At 33.9% G+C, this 14,179-nt stretch overlaps 1 protein-coding gene across 6 annotated transcripts in view; it reads left to right on the top strand.

Annotated features, from left to right (window-relative positions):
* Positions 1 to 14,179, top strand: part of LRRIQ1 (leucine rich repeats and IQ motif containing 1) — a 259,941-nt gene that overhangs the window by 16,803 nt on the left and 228,959 nt on the right. For all 6 annotated transcript variants that reach the window (XM_066257791.1, XM_066257794.1, XM_066257793.1 and 3 more), the window contains exons 7-9: positions 3,033 to 3,107; positions 4,679 to 6,316; positions 12,995 to 13,147. In XM_066257791.1, coding sequence (XP_066113888.1) covers positions 3,033 to 3,107; positions 4,679 to 6,316; positions 12,995 to 13,147 — 1,866 coding nt within the window. The remainder of the gene's footprint in view (positions 1 to 3,032; positions 3,108 to 4,678; positions 6,317 to 12,994; positions 13,148 to 14,179) is intronic.

Below are 14,179 nucleotides of genomic sequence, written 5' to 3'. Positions count from 1 at the left end.
ACAGTGCATTTCCTGTTATATAGAAAATAAACAAATTAAAAATAATTATAATATTGTAGGACCACTTTGGCCATGGTTTTTTTTAACAAACTCTAAACCGTTAGCTTTCCTTTAGTTATATTTCCTTTTCATAAATCAGATTAATATGATCATTACAATCATAAAGTTATTATTTAGAAATGACATATGTGGGGATTAGTGAATTCCTAAAAAAGTTTTGTTATGTCTTGGGGCTTAAAAATAGTCTGGTGGAGCCAATGCATAATTTTATAATGATGGGTTCTAAACATGTGATTTACTTCTTTTAGTAGTTCTTTTCTGTGCCTCTTGTTGGTGTCCTCTTCATTCCTCAAAACTGCTGTTGTAGATCTCCTTCCATGAATTCTACCCAACTTTTATCTCCTAATTATTAGCATATAATCACTTAACATTTTTGCATCAATTACAAGCTACTGCTTCATTCTAGTCCCATATCTAGTTAGCATCAACCTCTACAAAAACCCCCTCTTTCTCCTCTTCTCTCAAAACAAACACACACACATATACACAACACACAACACACACAGGAAAAGCCATGAGATTACCTTTTTTCATGTCTCACTTTATCAAGCTCTTTAGCTATTATAGTCAGGTTTCTTAAAAGAGTGATATTTTGCCCTGGCCGGTTGGCTCAGCGGTAGAGCGTCGGCCTAGCGTGCGGAGGACCCGGGTTCGATTCCCGGCCAGGGCACACAGGAGAAGCGCCCATTTGCTTCTCCACCCCTCCGCCGCGCTTTCCTCTCTGTCTCTCTCTTCCCCTCCCGCAGCCAAGGCTCCATTGGAGCAAAAATGGCCCGGGCGCTGGGGATGGCTCTGTGGCCTCTGCCCCAGGCGCTAGAGTGGCTCTGGTCGCAACATGGCGACGCCCAGGATGGGCAGAGCATCGCCCCCTGGTGGGCAGAGCGTCGCCCCTGGTGGGCGTGCCGGGTGGATCCCGGTCGGGCGCATGCGGGAGTCTGTCTGACTGTCTCTCCCTGTTTCCAGCTTCAGAAAAATGAAAAAAAAAAAATGAAAAAAAATAAAATAAAAGAGTGATATTTTTGCTACCTACATTTTCTTGTCTCTCATTAAATTGTAAACCCCCTACGAGTGAAATTGCTCTTGACAAAAGTAACCAATGACTTCTAATAAATTACCATACTCACAGGCTCTTTTTCAATTCTTCTTTTGGTCTCTAGAGTAATTTGTTGAACATTTCTCTTTCTCATGACTTCTGTGGGCCCACACTGCCTTAATTTCCTTACATGTTTTGGAGTTCCTATTTGATATTCATTTTAGGTTTCTTTTTCTTCCTCCTTGAATATGATACTACCAAGGCTTTCATCCTTGTCTTTCTTTTCTTATTCCACATAGTTTTTCTTTTGATAATCTCACTCATAACCTGGGCTGTTTAGAACCAAATCTGTATTTTTAACAAAAAAGTGAACTACATAATGCTCCTACAGATACTTCACATACAGAACTTAATGCATCTAAAACTGAGTGCATTGTTTTTCTTTCTGAATCATGCTCCTCCTCTGGTATTCCTTATTTTGATGAGCAACACTACCATCAAGGTCCACTCTAAAAAAACAAGGACCATTTATGACTATTTTCTCTCTTGTTATTCTCTTCTTTTAAAAAAAAATAGTTGTATTATTCATCTTTTCATCTGTATATCTACTGCTAATCCATAGTTCAGTATGTGCTAATGTCTGGCTTTGGATATTTATTATATTCTCTAATTTATCTCCCTACTTTTTGTCTTTCACACACTCATTCATCTACCATAGTGCTGTCAGAAGAATATTTTTTAAAGTTACCTACCTTCTTAAATTCCATCAAAAGTTCCCATAGCTCATATAAGATAATGTCCAAAGAAAATTTTTTACTACCTATACATCCAGTCAGTTGGCAGTCTGTGGCAGTTTCATGTTTACATTGTCTTTGTTCTCTTCTTGCTCCTGCCACACTATCCACAGAGGCCCCCCTGAACCTTACGTGGACTTCACTAACATCTTACTGATCGTGTCGGTGTCTCCTTGGCTTTCTGTCTTAACTCTGTCTAATGTGACATTATGACTTTTCTAAAAATGAGGTATAGTCGTTTTTCTAGTTCAGAAACGTTAAATAAATGCCTAAAATATCTGTCTACCCTCCTGAAAGTCTAGTCACTTCAAATACAATCTTCTGCGTGGAACCATTCACAATCCTCCAATTATAACACCTATTCCTCCTGTGATTCTTTATAGTCCTCTGTTGCAATAAACTTGTTCTGCTAAGTTTGAATAAAGTGTGAACTTTTGAGAATGTTCCCATATTAAAGGCAGAGTTTTAGAGTAAAAGAATTATATTTTACTGATTTTAACTTTTCCAGACCCTTAACAAAATATATACTAATAAATTGTGTTTAAAGAAACCATTAGCCACTGAACTGAGTTATTATGTGAATTAAATGGGTTAGTGTGCAGAGAAAAATATTGTAATGCAAAGCCTATCTTATAAACATTGTTATCTGAAATTTTTGCATTGTCCAGCACTGTTTCTAGCTGATGCTCTTTATTGTGTATAAACATTCTCAAATAAATAAAACAACTTTTCCACATTGCAAACATCTTCATGTGTTCAAAATGGGAACTCTAGGTATTACCATATTTCCATGTGTATAAGATGCTCCCATGTATAAGACACACCTTAATATTGGGGCCCCAAATTTGAAAAAAAAAAGACAAGCACAAAAAAGTGGGAAATGCAAGTAAAAAAAATCTACAACCACTGTATAAAATGCACCTAGTTTTTAGACCCCAAATTTTTTGAAAAAGGATGTGTCTTATACATGGGGAAATGTGGTATTTATATGACACTTTAGTTTGAGATTAAAGTTGTTATCCCAGTACTAGTACCTGAGCACCATTGGGTGAGCTCTTTTAACTATTATTTGTAAATATATGTTGTGAGACTCATGGATTAATATTTTTTGACATTCAAATATTTTAATATTACCACATGTTCAGCAAAAACAGGCCAAGATGAATGAGGAACTTTGTAAAGAAGAGAAAATGTGGGAAGAGAAATTTAAACAACATGAGGTATTGGTTCTTTTTACTCAGTGTAATAATCATTCTTCATTTGAAATTACTATGCTTGAAATATACATTTTAAAGTGACATTGTCTATCTGGTGTAGGATTTAACTTACTAAAGCTTAACATTTATTAAATATTAAAAATTCTTCTTGAAATAGAATTTCCTGATAGTGAAAATGAACTGGTTAGTGAGTGAATATTTTTATTTTGCTTTTAAAACTGAATGATTTATTTCCTTGGGTTTACAATCCAGATTTGGTACCATTTTGTTTTAACAACATAAAGATATGATTCTATTCCATATTTATTTAATTTTTTCTTTTTGGAATTTTTTCTTTTACATTTATCCACATATAATTTACTGGCTTTCTATTGCCTGCCAAGTGCATATCTAAGAGCTCAAGATACAGCAGGGTATCAAATAGAAAAGAACTCCTGCCATCAGGGACCTTATATTTCTTAGGGTTCTGAGCTATTATTACCATTTATATGAATGTATATTATGTGTGTATGTTACTTCAGCTCTTTAATCTGCCCTTTTCTTGGTTTAGAAAACATTCTTCTATTTCATTCCATTTTTCTCAGTTCTTTATTCTGGAACTTCTACTAGTCATGTGAGTTTCTGTGTTGATCCTCTTTACACCTAAATATCTCTGTCATATACTGCATTTCATGTCACTATTTTGTATGTTGTTTTGGCAAAACACCTAATTTAGAAGTTTTTTTTTTTACATAATCAGCTGTTAAGCCATTCTGTTGTTGGAGTCATATTTTTTAAAATTTGTGCACTTACGTTTTATTTTTAATGAGATTATTTCTGTTTATACATGTACTTTTCTAAAATTTTTATTTAAATTTTAATTTAGTTTAATAACTCTCCTCAGAAATTGATTCTTCTACTTACTAAAATATTTTCATTGCCTCACATAATTTCTGTTAATTTTCCTCAAATAACAGCTGAATTTTGTTGACCTATTTACTTTTGTTTTAGGATTGTAGTGACAATGATATTTTCTTACTTAAACCCAAATTGTCTCATTTAAAACAATATATGCTCACCAATTTTCTTAATAGTGACAAAAGAATAAAATTTGTGACTAGAGTAATTTTTCATATTGCTCATGTGATGTTTTACCTCACCTTCCTGGGATGGTAAGTCTCACAAAGTAATTTCCTGCTTCTGCAGTCCCTGTGCTAGCTCGGGAGTTTTCTCCAGCAGAACCCCCATCTCAGAAAGTTGCAGTTCTTTTCACCTACACAAATTTCGACCTGTGGCTTCCCTTGCTTTTTCTCTGTGTAATTTGATTTTATATGCTATCTCTACTCAAGTAATTCTTCTGTTTAATCTAGGTTGCTTACTATAGCCATGTTACAGTATCAATTTACTAACTTGATAGAAGTTTCTAAATATTTAAATAATATCCTTTAAAATAAATGACTTCAGTTTTGTGAAAAGAATTTTATAGTAACTTTATTATTTCAGTTCTAGTATTTGTTTTAAATCTCTATTTCAGATTACATTTTAATAACATAGTACATTTAGTTTATACTGAATCCTATTGATCTTTATTTTAGGAGTTTATTAGAAACTTGCATTTACAAATGGAAGAAGAAAGAACAAGATTTAAAGACCAACAGGAAAAAGAAAGAGTGCGTTTATTAAAAATGCAGCATAATGCAGCTATAAAAATTCAAACCAAGTATAGAGCATTTACGGACTACCGAAAATATGGCCCAATCATAAAAGAACAAATAGAAATTAAGAAAAAACAAGCACTGGAGTGGAAAGAAAAGGAAGCAAAAATACGACAGATGGAGGAAGATAAACGAAAAAGATTAGAGGAAGAAAAAAGGCTAGTAGAAGACATACAGAGGCAGAAGCAAGAAGAAAGGAAAAGGAGAGAAAAGGAATATGAAGAAAAAAAGAATATTCTGAGACAAGAAAGAGAGCAACTATTAAACAAAGAAAATTTAAGATTCAAAGAAGATAGAAGAAAACAACTAATAATAAGTAAAGCATCAAAAAAGGGAGAACATAATGCCACACATTTAACTGTCGAAGATACATCAAAGAATAAGGGTGAAATAGACAAAACTCTGGGAGATGGAAAGTCAAAGAAGTGGGAAGATGTTCCCCTTTTGCTGGTTGAAAAATTGAATGAGAAAGAAAATATAAACAAACAGCTTGTACTGCAAGAATCAATACATGTGAAATTAAAAGAAAATATAGCAAACCCAGCAATTTTGGCAGAATTTAAAATGGAAGAAACAAAGGAAAACCTAGCAAAACAACCGTCTGGGGAAAAGTTGGTCAAGCGAGAAGGAAAACATGAAAATATAGACAAAATAACAGAATTAGAAAATGCAGATCTAAAAGCACGCGTGAAAGAACAGTTTCAGCTGCAAGAATTAACCTGCCAAAAACAAAAGGAAAAAACCACGAAAGCTGCCATCAATGAAAATATAAAACAAGAAACCCAAATAATAGTATTAGGACACAATCATGAAATTAATGAGAAGAAAAACAATGAAGCACAGAAAATCATCAAAGATAATCAACAGAGTAAGATGCAAAATGTAGAAAAAGAACAGATATTAGAACAGAATGGAGCATTATATGACGACGATAATATTTCAGTGATGTCAGTGCAACAACATGTACTACCACTAAAATTAGAAATTTCTGAATATATAGAGGGAAATGTAACACTACAAAGAAAAAAAATTGATTTAAAATCTAAAGAAACTGAGGAGAAATCAAAGTGCAATGCTTTGAAGAGTGGCATAATTCTTAATGTCAGCGATGCTGTGATAAATGTAGAAGACAAAAGAAACGAGCAAAATCATATTTTAGGTAAACATGCTCCTTGTGAAGATTTGGGTGGCTACAATACAAAAAACTCCTCTGTTTTTAAAGAGGCAAACTGTCTAAAGTCTCAGATGAAAGAAATTCCGGAAGAAAGTCATGGAAATAGAGTTGAAAGTGAGAATGTTGTGACATGCTCTGTACAGAAGCCAACACTTCTATCGTCTATTGAACAAAAGAGGCTATCTTGGCTAAAATCATTTAAACCCTGGTTGGAAATTTTCAAGCAGAATCAACAAAAGAAGATTGTTAAGAGAAAGAGACTTGTGAAGTGTCCAGCCAACATGATGCCCCCTTTGAATACACTAGAAATTCTTCAGTGTGGCCCTTGGAGTACTTTACAACAGGTATTTTGTAATTTTATAATACATTGTTTTATTTCATTTCAAATGCTTCTTGAAATGTAACTTTTATAATCTTAGTTGAAAAGATATTTTATATTCAAGAATTCTGTCCCCGTGAAGTTGCTAATGAAATACTTACTGCATTCATTTGAGAGGGGATGTGTTTAAAAAATCTCAATTTTAATTATTAAGCGCATCTTATGCCCCAGTAAATCATTATTAAAAGCTTTGATTTTATGTCTTGAAGCCTATGTTTAAGGGCAGGCCCTATAGTCATTATAAAGTATCTAAGAGTGGAAGCATCTGGGAATTCAAGTTGGGTTGAATTCAAGTAGGAAATTCCTGATATTGAGTTAGAAGTTTGCTTTAGCCTTGGGCCACAGTGCCACCTAGTGATGTTTTTTAGAATGAAGTGGATTTCCTGTACTTGACAAGTGCTGTACAAGAAGCGCTTCTAAAAATAGAATATTCTAGAATTTCTATTAAAACATATTATTTAGCCATGTGCTTTGTAAGTATGGTGGATGTATGCCTAAAATTTAAAACAAATGTCACCAAATGATACTAATTTTCTATGTTTATGGAGCCCATGATTTCAAAATTAAGACAGAAACAAATATGTAGAAAAACAGGGAAGACTATTTCAAATAGTGGGATACCAAAAAGAACTTATGATTTAAAAACATAGATTTATCTAGGGGCCTGAATCTCAAATGTATTTAATGAAATTTATTTAGTTTCTTCATATAAATGGGTGCCTAGTCAAGGAAACATTCATATTATTATATATGCATTGTTTTATTATTCACTCAGCAAATATTCATCTGTCTAATATGATTGGTCAATATTTATTGTTGGAACAAAAGGACAGATGCAAAACCCAGTATTTGCCTTTATGAAGTTTACTGTGGTAGAAATAAAAGGTAGTAAATAAATAAATGTACTGATGAATACAGATCATGATACTTACTATAAATAAGACTTCAAGGTATTCTGAGAGAAGATAAGGTGTGGGGTTTAAAGAGATCTCTGGGATGTAAAAGAAGAGTGTGAAAAAAAAGAACTACTTTGAAGTATCCTCTTTCCCCTAGCCTAAGCAATGTATTTTCCATATCAGAACTCTGATACATATCGTATCTCAAATTAGCTCTTCTGTTTTTTATCTTTGGCTATGTAATTTTGGGGAATCTAGTTTTCCAAAGATGTGTGGCAGGCTTCCTGAAGTAATGACATTAACTACTAATTATTTTATTTAAATTAATTTTCCTCATGAATATCTGTTTGTACTAAGCTGAGTGACAGCTTCGTGCCTGCAGTATACTTGTTTCATCAGTAAAACAGAAGTTAGGGAGACAGCAGTGCCCTCCTTCATTGTGGCTTTCTGTTCTGTCTGACGAGAAGAGCTCTTTCCCCTTGCAATTTCTTCTCTTGCCCACTCAGTTCCTTCTGTGGAACTCTTGTCAGTTTATATAAAGTGAGAATTGACTCTTTCTTTTATTCTTAGAGTATAGCCTCCCAAACTGTCATGTGTACACAGATCACCTGGGGGTTGATTCTGATTGGTTAGGGCTGGTGACCAACCCTAATGGTCTGCGGTTTTACAGTGATGCTCGGTGATGCTGTTGGTGCTGATCCATCCACTAACTGGAGTAGCGGTATTCCAAAGAATCCTGTAATCCTCTAACCACCATTCAAAGCAATTATTTCAAACATTTTATTTTTCTTTGAGCCTCAGAATATACAGTACAGATTTGAAAAATATATATGAATGTGCAATATAAATATTGGAGTGTTGTAAAGTACCGTCTTGCAATGAGTCTGATGGATGGCAAAGTATGTCTCCATTCACCACTGCTGTGACCTGTGTCTCACTTTATTGCTTTGATTTTCTAATCTCTTAGCTTTACATCTTTGTTCTTATTCTTTGTTCTTATCTTGGTCACCTTTGCCATTTTTGGAAGGTCCTTATGGAGAAGATCTTTAAAAAAAAGTTTACAATTCTAGACTTTCACCCAGTAAAGAATTTATTTTGCTTATATTAATCTCTGACTTTGAGCCTTTAGGACACAAATCGTATCTGCTTCTTGTCCATATTGCTTTATGTATTCATGCAAATAGTGGCTTTGATTAGTTGACTGTGGGATGGATGAATGGGAGGATGGATAATTGGATTGGTAAATAAATCTAGCTGAATATTCATCTTATCTTCATATTATTACTAGCTTCACAATTTTAAGAGAATTGATTAAAAAGTAAATTCATGTAAAATTATTTGATTGTAATTTAAGACTAATAAGTCCTGTATCAAATAAGATCAGGGTTCTAATTTTATTTCTATTTCCTTGGTTGTGTTACCTCGTGCAAGTTCTTGATCTTCTGATTCATACTTTTGTCTTTTATTAACTGGGAAGAGCAATACCTATTTTATAGTGTTGTTGAGTTTAAAATTCTATATATGAAGAATACAGTCTAGGAGTCTAGGGCTCCTAATCTAGACAATAGTCATTGTCAGATGCAGATCTCAGGTATCTAAGGCAAGGGTCCCCAAACTACGGCCCACGGGCCGCATGCGGGCCCCTGAGGCCATTTATCCGGCCCCCGCCACACTTCCAGAAGGAGCACTTCTTTCATTGGTGGTCAGTGAGAGGAGCATAGTTCCCATTGAAATATTGGTCAGTTTGTTGATTTAAATTTACTTGTTCTTTATTTTAAATATTGTATTTGTTCTCGTTTTTTTTTTTACTTTAAAATAAGATATGTGCAGTGTGCATAGGGATTTGTTCATAGTTTTTTTTATAGACCGGCCCTCCAACAGTCTGAGGGAAAGTGAACTGGCCCCCTGTGTAAAAAGTTTGGGGACCCCTGATCTAAGGAAAAGGCAAATGAATATTTGAGAGTTACTTAATAACCTGTTTCATCAAAGTTCTTAAATTGAAAAAGCTGGACCATCCACTCTATGCAATAATACCACAAAAGAATGTGACAGAAGATCAGTGATTAAGTATAACTAATAATTTTTTTCTAGTTTTACTGTCTTAACTACTATTTTTAAACTATTTTTTGCTTTATTTTTGGTGATTTGCTCTTAGTGGTAACTTGCTTTAAATAACAACTTCCAAAAAAGGTACTAAGCTTAAGGATTTTTTTATATGGCTTTATAACATGGCACAAATTATAACGTTTTAACTGCTCATTAACTTTGAGACCAGAATGTCTCAGTTTCCTTATACAAGACAGACTGTAGTAAAGTAGTGCTGTGATGATACATGACTTTTTTTTTTTTTCTGAAGCTGGAAACGGGGAGGCAGACAGACTCCCACATGCGCCCAACCGGGATCCACCCGGCACACCCACCAGGGGGCGATGCTCTGCCCATCTGGGGCGTTGCTCTGTCACAACCAGAGCCACTCTAGCGCCTGGGGCAGAGGCCAAGGAGCCATCCCCAGCGCCCGGGGCCATCTTTTGCTCCAATGGAGCCTTGGCTGCGGGAGGAGAAGAAAGAGACAGAGAGGAATGAGAGGGGGAGGGGTGGAGAAGCAGATGGGCGCCTCTCCTGTGTGCCCTGGCCGGGAATAGAACCCGGGACCTCTGCACGCCAGGCCGATGCTCTACCACCGAGCCAACCAGCCAGGGCCACATGACTTTCTTGAAGTTTGATTTTCTCTTTCACGTAATCCACTAATCATACCTCACATTCAGCCTCTGCAGCTGTTTTTTTTAAGCTATATTATTTTTTAGATATAATAGGTTTGAAATGTAGCACAGAAATGTAGATGTTCTGTGAAATGATAAAACATAGTCATTGCTTTTGTTACTTTTGTAACTTCAGTTTGCCATAAGTAGCACTCCTTGGGTTGAACTCAAGAAAAATTAAAATTGAACTCTCTCTCACACACACACACATACATACAGTCACACTTTATCTACCACAAGCTGTCAAGGATTTGGAGAAATAGAGATGATTAAGTGGAAAACTGATTTGTGATCTTCTGTTAAAATAAAAATAAATAAATTGTAGATTCTATAGATGGAACAGTGTATTTTAAAGTCATGAAAAATACTGATTTTTCAAATATTTTTATACTACCCTTTATAAGGGAAAGAAGCTATGAATGCTATAAATGTATACTTAGTTTTGCCACAGGGCTAGTGCAGTTTGTTCATTCGCTTATTTAGGAAACACGTAGTGGATATTCGCTATGCTTCCTGGCTCTTTTCCAAGGGGACCATATAGTAATGAGCACCTGTGAGAACTAATTCTATGTTGACTTTACTTTTTGGAGCATTAAGCCATTTTATTTAATTATTGATACTTGACATGCAGGTATCAATAATTAATTAATGTTAAACAATATTTTGATTTCATATGTTTGGATAAATCTAGAGTGGAGTAGTGAATACATTGCTATATCATAAGGAAACTTAAAATTTTTAATAAAAAAGAAGAGAGAATATTATAACTGCCTCATATTTGAAAGTAGTTACCATGAACAAGAATACTGCAGCAGTTGTCATTCCTGTACTTTAATTAAACTAGCAAATTACACATCATAATAACTAGAAGTTACTCACATTTATATATTTAATTGTGAATATCATGTTATTCAGTTAGGCAGAATAATACAAATTATAAGGAAGAGTAGCATTTGTTACTATAGAGCTGCAATTGTAACGTTTTCCATTTTTAAGTGCTCAATTCTAACAAATGTGTTCATTTTTTTAGTGTAGAACCAGATTTCCAATTACAGAATTTATAGTATTTCTTTGTGGACAAATTAAGTGGACATTGCACAGCAGTTATCTTGTCACAAATGGAAAATTTTTCTTTTTAAAAAATTATGAAATTGTTTCAAAAGTTGTTATAGGTTTATTTTTCAACTACAGTTGACATACAAGATTATATTAATTTCAGGTGTATAACATAGTAATTAGATATTTAAATACCTTAAATAAATGATCAGCCCACTAATGTAGTACCCATCTGACACCATATGTAGGTATTACAACCCTAGGGACTATATCCTTGAGGCTGTACTCTACCTCCCTGGGCCTATTTCAGTAACTAGCAATTTATACTCCCAATCCCTTTCACTCTTTTCACTCATCCCCCAACCTCTTCCTGTCTGGGCACCACCAATTTTTCTCTGTCACTATGAGTTTGTTTTTGTTTTGTTTGTTTTATTTCACACATAAGTGAAGGTATTTGTCTTTCTTTATCTGACTTGTTTTGGTCTTTCGTACTTTCATCATAGGTCTCACAGCTATGATCACTTTCATTCTGCCTACAATATATGCTGTAGGCACTGACATTTTTTCACTTTTGTTTGGGAATGGATGTAGTTTACCCTCATGGAAAGGGGGAGGGGGAGGGGCACAAAGAAAACTAGATAGAAGGTGACAGAGGACAATCTGACTTTGGGTGATAGGTATGCAACATAATTGAACGACAAGATAACCTGGACTTGTTATCTTTGAATATATGTATCCTGATTTATTGATGTCGCCCCATTAAAAAAATAAAATTATTTAAAAAAATAAATAAAAAAAGAAAAATATTTTCACTAAAAACAAATGTTTAGATCATAAATAATTGAGAAATTACTAAAATAATTATGAAATGAAAAACTTCTATTCACCCCAAAGTTTTAAAATATTGGTTGTTGCTTTTTCTGCTTAAGCAAGAATTAGACTTAATCACTTCCTTATATCTTTATGAACATATGGTCTTCCATTCACTCGTGTAAATTAAAACCTTTTAGTTTAATATCATGCACAGGAAATTTTGATATGAAGAGGAGTTACTGAACTTAAAAAATTTAAACTTCTTCTAGCTTTTTCTGAAACAATAATCCTTTCCATTTCAATCAAACAATTTTTGAATTTCTATTTTGAGTACGATAAATACTAGACTCTTCTTATAAAGCTAATAACTTTTAAATTGTTTTTCAGTACAGAGAAAACCTTGCCTTAGAATTTTTGATGTGACAATATGAAAATATTCTAACTATAAGGTGTTTTATATAGTGATTCAGTATATAAACTCAATTATAGTGAAAAACCAACACATTATTATGTTATTCCTCTTTAACTTAGGTGAGAGTTTTTGAGTTAAATAAGTGGAGTGCTTTTCCATAATCCAAAAATATTTCTATCTGATACATTTTTGTAGAATAATAAATGTAGTCCTTAATATACATACCATAAAGTTGAATATATTCTTTGGTATTGAGTTTTCTTTAGTTAAAAGGACTTGAACTAAAAAAGAAAGTTCCTTAAGAATAAAGCTTTATAAATTAATGAGTCTTTAGTAATATCTCAATAATATGCAATATTGTGAATGTATGCTCTTCAAATATTTGAAAAATACAGAAAATAATTATTATTCATAATTTGTTTTACCACAGATACTATCTGCTTAGGTATATTACATTATTCAGTAGTAAGGAATGATTTATACCTTTAAAATATAGAAGACTTGTAAAAGAGTGTTTCTTGTATTCTGTGATTCAGGTCCCAAGGACCCCAAAGTCTCATCAACTATTGTATCAGATCCAGACTTGAAGCACAGATCATCTTATCTAAATAAGATCCAGGTGGAGCTGATCTGCTCAGAGTTCTCTGAACTCAGGGATCATTATTGTTAGATAATGTTATACACTCCAATTTTCTTGAATTCTCTAGGTCACAAGAGTAACATTTCAAGATTTGCCAGGCTGTAGTCTTTCCACACTGTCGGAGTGTACAAATCTTCGGTTTCTATCTCTTCGACGCTGTGGATTAACTTCTTTGCACAGCCTGAATAACTGCAAAGAACTGAAGTACATTGATGTACAGGTATGGCCTCTGTTCTCCTCATTATTTACCTTGTAATAGGTTCATCTTTACATGTCAGAAATGACTGTTTAAAAAACATTTACTAAAATAGCATGTAACTCGTTGTAAAGAAACCAAAAACTGAAATTTCTGAGAACCATAGAGTGAAAATGACTAGGCAGTATGACCTGGAAATAACTTATGTCTATTTGCAGCTGATCTTGTCACTTTTTGCTATACAACAAATGACTACATTACTTAGTAAATTAAAACAATGGTTATTTTATTTGCTCATGGTTCTGGGGACCATGAATTGAGGTCAGGATTGTTGGGCTTTCCTTCTGCTTTGTATAGTGTTGACTGAGTCTCCTAGGAAATTTGCAGTTGGAGCTGGAATGTCTAAAATGTCTTCTCCTTATAATTGGTACCTTGAGAGATTATCAGTTCCTTAATAAGCACTCCATTTTGCTCAAAGGTAATAATTTTTTGTGACTCTTGCTTCTGCTCACTGGGCTTTTGATTGCATTCTCAAGGCGTATATTCTTGTCCCCAAGAAGTGTCTTATTTTGCAGCTGAGAATTTTTGTCGGCTAGTTTCTTTCCTATAGGAGATAGTGGGTGGGGCAGCTAAAAGCTTCTTTTTATTTTGAATTATATTCTTTTCAGTTCAAATTGGTATTGTTTTTACCAATATGATTTTCTTTTAAAACATTGTGTGGGCCTTCTCTGCTTCTTATGAAGTTCGCTCGATTAGACAGAGGTTATACTCATAAATATTTTTGAAAGAGGTACTGTGGACTACACTTTTAAGATTCTTAAAATTCCACTTGTTTTTAGAGGTCTTAAAAAGAGAACTACTCTTACATCCTTGACACATGATCTCAACACAGACCAATATATATATGTTGCTGAGAAGTATATGTGTAGTAAAAGTAGAAACATATACATGAATGTATACTTAATTCATGATATTTATGTTCTTGAGAGAGGAAGGAACTGAGGAGGGGTAATGGGGAGATTTCAACTTTTAAGTGTTTGATGTCTTTAAAATAAT

The sequence above is a fragment of the Saccopteryx bilineata genome, chromosome 2 (assembly GCF_036850765.1).
Source record: "Saccopteryx bilineata isolate mSacBil1 chromosome 2, mSacBil1_pri_phased_curated, whole genome shotgun sequence".
In the NCBI taxonomy this organism is placed as follows: domain Eukaryota; kingdom Metazoa; phylum Chordata; class Mammalia; order Chiroptera; family Emballonuridae; genus Saccopteryx; species Saccopteryx bilineata.
The sequence above is the reverse complement of the archived record's forward strand: the minus strand, read 5'-3'. Positions and strand labels throughout refer to the sequence as shown.